Genomic DNA, 7,496 nt, shown 5'->3' on the forward strand with positions numbered 1-7,496 from the left:
ATAAAGGTAGAAATTAAATAGAGAATGAAGAAGATGAAAGAAGTTGATTCTCAAACAAGTCAAGTTGTAATACAGGAAACCATAGAGGAGGATACTCAGAATAATCAAGCTGAAATAGATGTTACCAAGGCTATTGCATAGGATGCCATATATGAAGTTGAAGGAAGTAAAGACAATAATCATGAGACTGATCTAGAAATTCATGTTGAGAACAACAAGGTGAAGAGCCCGAAAATCCTAGAAAATAATTTATTCTATCAAATCAGAACGGGTTCATATAAAGAAAAAAAATCAAAATGAGAATATGCAGTATTCATCAAACTCTTCAGTTCATTCCCCTTTCATTGCAAGAGGAAGGAGAAGTGGAAGGAAAAAGGGAAGAGTAAGACAATCTGTTGATACAACAAGTTGGTATGGAAACAAAAATAATGATTGAGATAATTAGGATTTGATACATTTTATAATCTTTGTCTGTAATCTTTGTTTGTATGTTTGATTGCTACTAATCATTTTTTAGGGTCGTTTGATTTTCATTCTTTAATCATAACTAAAGTTTGTCTAGCTTTAATGCTTAACCCTCCCACTTTTTGGATTTTAATGAATTGGTTTTAATCGTTTTTAAAAAAAAAAATTAAATTATAATTTAGAATTGTTATGTTTAACTTGAAGTAAGAACTTATTTTTTTTTTCTTAAAAAAATTATACATAAAATATTAATTTTCTTTTAAATATAAAAAATCAAAGAAATTTTTTATCATTAACTGAGTTTTATTTACCGAGAATATAAGATTTAGTATTATCAAAAATATAAGAAATTAAGTTGATTTTATGAGAATTTATTATTTACAAGATAATAATTAATTAATTAACATGAGGATAATTAATTAAATACCATGTGAAGAAATCAAATAAAAATATATTAATAGATTTATTAATTATTCCTTGCAACAATAATAATATAAATAGACAAATTTAAGAACTTTCTAAATACAATCAAAATAAAAATTTTCCCTTTATTAATTCTACTTCAATTGCAATTGTCCAATCCTCTATACAAGGGTAAAAAAATAATTTTTTTTTTTATATTTTCATTTATCTAACCATCTTACAAATTAATTTCTTTAAAATAAGACAGTGGTAATTAAGAAGTATGAGGTCATTTGCGGGATTACAAGCTCTGATACCATGGGCAGGAGTGATTCTTATTCAAGTTTTATCTGCAACAAATTCATTAATTACCAAAGCTGCATTCAACAAAGGGATGCAATTTACTGTTTTTGCCCTTTATAGGAATATCATAGCTTCTGCATTCTTGATCCCTTTTCTATATTTCAAAAGGTATTAAATTTTATTATTCTATTTATAATTTATTAATAATTTTACATATTTTTCAATTAATTTAGAATCTATTATTTTTATTTGGCTGAAATTCACTACCTAGAATGAGTAGGAATGTGATGTGTAAAATTGTAATTCTAACCATTCTCGAGTAAGAATTGTTATTGATATTCCTTAACTTCGAATAGAAAATTCTAAATTTTATGAAAACAAATTTAAAATTTATGATACAGGCCTGTAATGGATCAAAATATCCTTTATGTCGGTTCAAAGATGACACCAGCTAGTTTCTCAACATGTCTTTCTGGTGTCACTTCATCACTCATATTTCTTTTAGCATGGAGCTTGGGGTATATAATTATTATTAAAGTGTTTATGTAAAATGCGTTTTTAAGGGATATTTTAATTAATTTAAACAAATTTGGACAATTTAATTGAATTGAATAGAATGGAGAAAGTGAATTTGAAAGAGAGGCGTAGTCAGGCAAAGTTATTAGGAACAGTGATTGCAGTTGGTGGTGCTATTCTTATTTGCCTTTATAATGGACCAGCCATTGCCATCTCTTCCAAATCTCAAACATCAACTACCCATGAAAGATTTACAGAGAATTGGATTGAAGGTCCCGTGTTTGTCATCATCGCGAATGTCTCATATGTTTTTTATTGTGTTACCATGGTATATACACTTTTTGTTTATGGTTAATTTTCTCGATTTTTTTTGTCTTAACTTTGGTGGGTGAATTGTTTCCTTTCAGGGTAGTGTTCTTGTGGAGTATCCATCTCCTCTAGCAATAATATCGATAATATCATTCTTAGGAGCAATTATGAATGTTGGAGTTGCTTTAGGGTTGGAGTTCAAGCATCCCGCTCCTTGGATTATCGGGTGGAATGTCATATTTTTGGCATATGTATACGCAATAAGTAATATTTATAAATAGTTTGAGTGAAAAAATATTAACTTTATTGGTATTGTGAATTTCAGGGAATAATTGTTTCAGGACTGATGGCATACATTATAAGTGCATTGACACAAATGAAAGGTCTAGTTTTTGTGGCGGCCTTTAGCCCAACATCAATGATCCTTGTTATGGTTATTGGTTTCATCGCACTAGGAGAGAGCATTCACGTCGGAAGGTTTTAAACTATTTCAATACATTTCTTTTACATGAATCCAGTTTCAGACATAAAAGTGTTTATAAATTTTAATCATATATATATTTTTTATTAGTTTAATAGGCACATTCTTCATTGTTTTGGGTTTGTTCACTCTCCTTTGGGGGAAAAGTGGAATTCAACCGCCACAATCTGAAGAGGAACCGCGACGTGAAGAGCAAGAAATGGAAAGTGTAATTATGACTAGTTCATAGTAATAAATGTACATACAGATGTTTTTAGCAAAATAATGGGTTAGATTCCTTGTTCTTTTAGTATGTAATACCTATATATGTAATTTGTAGCATCTATATATAGTTTCAAGTTAATAATAATAATAATAAATCTTGTATTTCATTTATAATCTCGATAAATGTTAGTTTGATATTATTCAAAATGATGTTATTATTATTAATTAATTTCATGTAATGTTTTTATTTACCTGTTTAGCCTATTTTAATGTATTTTATTAGTTTGACAAATTTATTATTCTATTATATTGTTTTTGTTATGTGTTTCAATAATATCTATTTATTACTTATTTATAATTTCAATCACAATTTTTTAATAATTTTATTTGTATAATCCTTTGTACATGGGTAAAAAATCATATTCTTTTTTCTTTTTTTTTATCAAAGAGGTCTTACTCAATTAATAATTTCTAATTAAGAAATAATTATGTCGTCATTTACGACATTTTTGGACATTTTTGGTGCCTGTATGTATTTGTGGAATAAAACATATTTTTTTATTAAATTATTATATTTTTTCGGTTATAAATATTGTATATTTTATCAAAATTGTGTGAAAATGAAAAAAATATCTATTTATATTGAATCTAAATTTAATTTCACTAATTTTTTTCAAGTTATTATTTTAATTAATTTTAATTGTGTATGTTTGAATAATTTAATTTCATATATTTTCTCTTATTTTGAAGAATGTGAAATATATTTTTTTAATTATTTATGATAATTTTATTTAAAATTGTGCCAAAATTTATTTTTTATTTTGTATTATAGTTAAAATTTAAAATAATGCTACACTAGTTCTAGTTAGTTTTATATTCTTATTATAATTATGTTTTATAATAAAAGATTTATGTAACAATAGTGAAAAATTTATAAAACAGATAGTAATATTAAGTTTTTGTTTTATTTATATAATATAATATATTTTATTAATATATATATATATATATATATATAAATATATTAATTTTAAGTGTTTTGTTTCTTTATATAATATAATATATTTTATTAAAATATATATATATATATATATATATATATTAATTTGTTTATGATTTGAAAATTTAAATATATTAAATTATAAATTTCTTATAAGTAGAATTTAGAATAATATAATATTATAATAAAATTATTAACATTTAATGTAAAAGAATTTTTTCAAAGATTTTATTTATTTATTAAGAAAGTGGCACGAGTTCGCGATAATTTATGTATTCTTGTTATTGAGGTGAAAATCTAAATTATAATTTAGAATTATTATTTTTAACTTTTAGTAAAAACACATTAATTTTTTAGTTTTTTTTTAAAAAGATTATAAATAAAATATTAATTTAATTCTTCCTCTACATATAATTTTTTTAAAAAAATCTTTACAATTTTAAAAAGTTTTATTTATTATAAATATATAATAAATTAAACTGATTTTATGATAAACTATATTTCATTTTAATAAATAATTAATTAATTATCATGAGGATAAATAATTAATTATATTAGAAGAAACTAATAAAAAAATATTAATAAATTTATTAATTATTCTTTAGAATAATATTATAATTTGACTAGTTGAGAACTTTCTAAATACAATCAAAATAAATCTAATATTTTTGGTTTTTTCGGGAGTGATCGCATACATTATAAGTTTGTTGACACAAATAAATGGCCGATTTTTGTGGTAATGTTTAGCCCAACATCCATTGCACTAAGATAAAGCATTAATGTCGGAAGATTTTAAACTATTTTAATCCGTGGTAATTAAAAACAATTACGAGGTCATTTGCGAGGTCATTTGCGTGGAATAAAACATTTTTTCTTATTATATTTTTTCGATTATAAATATTGTATACTATACACAAATTGGGTGAAAAAATTGATAAAATCTCTATTTATATTAAGTTCAAATTTAATTTTATTAAATTATTTCAAATTATTATATTAATACTAATTGTAATTGTTGCTATTGATAATTCAATTTAATATAGTTTCTTATATTATTACTCATATCAAAAAAATTTTTTTTTACGATGTATTAGTTTTTATTTAAAATCGGGTTGCACAAATTCTAATAATGTTTTTGCATAAATTCTAGTTAGTTTTATATTTTTATTCTAATTAAATTTTATATTACTAAAAAGATATATTAATAATAGTAGATATTGTAACTATAATTAGTAATATGATATTAATTTTAAGTTTTTTTTTTCTATATAATATATATTTATATGCTTTTCATTAATTTATTTATGATTTGCAAATTTAAATCATAATAAATTATAAATTTTTCATACGTAGAATTTAAAAGAGTACAATATTATAATCAAAATATTCAATTTTAATGTAAAAATAATTTCTTAAAAATTTTATTTATTTATTAAGATAGTGGCACAAAACCGTGCACGAGAATTTAATTATTTTTGTTATTATGTGAAAATCTAAATTATTATTTAGAATTATTATTTTTAACTTTTAGTAAAAAAACATATTAATTATTATTTTTTTCTTGAGAAATAATAAATAAAATATAAATTTAATTTTTTTTTTACATATAAAAAAATTAAAAAATCTTTACCATTTAAATTTATTTATTTATTTTAAATATATAATAAATTAAGTTGATTTTAAGATAATCTTTATTTCATGTTAATAATTAATTAATTATCATGAGGATAATTAATTAATTATTGACCACTAAGAAGAAATCAATAAAACATATTAATAAATTTATTAATTATTCTTTGTAATAAAAATATAAATTGACTGAGTTGAGAACTTTATTAATAGAAGCAAAATAAATCTAATAATTTTTGGGTTGTATGGGGAGTGATCGCATACATTTTAAGTTCGTTAACACATATGAAAGACCCTATTTTTTTGACAACCTTTAGCCCACATATGAAAGGCCCTATTTTTGTGACAACCTTTAGCCCACATACATAGTTCTTATTATGAATATTGTCTTCAATATACTAGGAGAGAGAATTTACGTAGAAGGTTTTAAACTATTTCAATTTGTGGTAATTAAAAAAAAATTACAAGATTGTTTACGTGGAATAAAACATATTTTCATATTAAATTTTTATATTTTTTCGATTATAAATAAGGTATATTCTACCAAAACTGTGTGAAAGAAATTAATAAAATATCTATTTATATTAAGTCCAAATTTAATTTTATTAAATTCTTTTAAATTATTATATTGATTAATATTATTTGATGCTATTGATAATTCAATTTAATATATTTTCTTATATTATTACTCATATCAAAAATTAAATCACAATAAATTAAAAATTTCCCATTTATAAAATTTAAAATAATACAACATTTTAATCAAAATAATTCGATTTTAATGTAAAATAATTCATAAAAATTTTATTTATTTACTAAGATAGTGGAACCAACCCGTGCGCGATAATTTTTTTTTTATTGATGCAAAAATCTAAATTATAATTTAGAGTTATTATTTGTAACTTTTAGTAAAAAACACGTTAATTTTAGTTTTTTTCTTAAAAAAATATAAATAATATATTAATTTAATTCTTCTTTTACCTATAAAAAAAATTAAAATATCTTTATCAGTTAAAAATGTTTTATTTATTTTAAATATATAATCAATTAAGTTTATTTTATGATAATCTTTATTTCAAGCTAATAATTAATTAATTAATTATCAAGAGGATAATTAATTAATTATTTTGTAAGTGGAGAAATCAATAAAGAAAATATTAATAAATTTATTAATTATTTTATGCAATAATAATATAAATTGACTAAGTTCAGAACTTTCAAAAATTTAATCATAGGATATATTAATTATAAGTGCATTAACACAAATGAAGGTCCCGATTTTTGTGGCAGTCTTTATCCCAACATCCATGATTCTTGTTATGGATATGGATTTCATTGCACTAGGAGAGTATTCATGTCGGAAGGTTTTAAACTATTTCAATTAGTGATAATTAAGAAACAATTAATAGGTCATTTGCGTGGAATAAAACATATTTTCTTATTAAATTTTTTCGATTATAAATATTGTATATTCTACAAAAATTGTGTGAATTTTTTTTTAAATCTCAATTTATATTAAGTCCAAATTTAATTTGATAAAATTCTTACAAATTATTGTAATGATTAATACTAAATTTATGTGATTGGTAATTCAATTTAATACTTTTTCTTAAATTATTACTAATGTCAAAAATTATTTTTTTTACGTTGTACTAGTTTTTATTTAAAATTGTGTTACACAAATTCTAGTATCGTTTTGCACAAATTTTAGTATCATGTTACACGAATTTTAATATCTAGTATATTTTGCACGAATTCTAGTTAGTTTTATATTTTAATTAAATTTTATATTAAAGTAAAATATTTATTAAAAATAATTATTAATAATAGTAAATGTACTAATGATAATTAGTAATATAATCTTAATTTTAAGTGTTTTTGTTTTCTTTATATAATAAATATATATATATATATATATATATATATATATATATATATATAAATTAATTTTAAGGGGCTTTGTTTCTTTATTGAATATAATTTATTAATATATATATATATATATATAAATTAATTTTATGATAATCATTATTTCATGTTAATAAATAATTAATTATAAAGAGGAAAATTAATTAATTATTTTTTATGAAAAGAAATAAATAAAGAAAATATTAATAAATTTATTAACTATTCTTTGCAATAATAACATAAATTGACTAAGTTGAGAACTTTCTAAATAAAGTCAAA

General features: G+C 21.0%; 1 protein-coding gene across 1 annotated transcript; it reads left to right on the forward strand.

Annotated features, from left to right (window-relative positions):
- Nucleotides 1–1,150: 1,150 nt before the first annotated feature.
- Nucleotides 1,151–2,479, forward strand: LOC124940839 (WAT1-related protein At4g08290-like). The gene is made up of 5 exons (XM_047481317.1): nucleotides 1,151–1,338; nucleotides 1,572–1,688; nucleotides 1,786–1,984; nucleotides 2,094–2,228; nucleotides 2,321–2,479. The coding sequence occupies exons 1-5, from the start codon at nucleotides 1,151–1,153 to the stop codon at nucleotides 2,477–2,479; spliced, it is 798 nt and encodes a 265-aa protein (XP_047337273.1).
- Nucleotides 2,480–7,496: the final 5,017 nt, after the last annotated feature.

Source organism: Impatiens glandulifera, chromosome 1 (genome assembly GCF_907164915.1).
Source record: "Impatiens glandulifera chromosome 1, dImpGla2.1, whole genome shotgun sequence".
NCBI lineage: Eukaryota > Viridiplantae > Streptophyta > Magnoliopsida > Ericales > Balsaminaceae > Impatiens > Impatiens glandulifera.

What these genes read in the sequence shown, in the direction of transcription:
- LOC124940839 (XM_047481317.1), top strand. Translation starts at nt 1,151, where the DNA reads ATGAGGTCATTTGCGGGATTACAAGCTCTGATACCATGGGCAGGAGTG. An exon ending in CCTTTTCTATATTTCAAAAG is followed by an intron (nt 1,339 to 1,571) that starts GTATTAAATTTT and finishes TTTATGATACAG; the next exon opens with GCCTGTAATGGATCAAAATA. An exon ending in TGTTTGTCATCATCGCGAAT is followed by an intron (nt 1,985 to 2,093) that starts GTCTCATATGTT and finishes GTTTCCTTTCAG; the next exon opens with GGTAGTGTTCTTGTGGAGTA.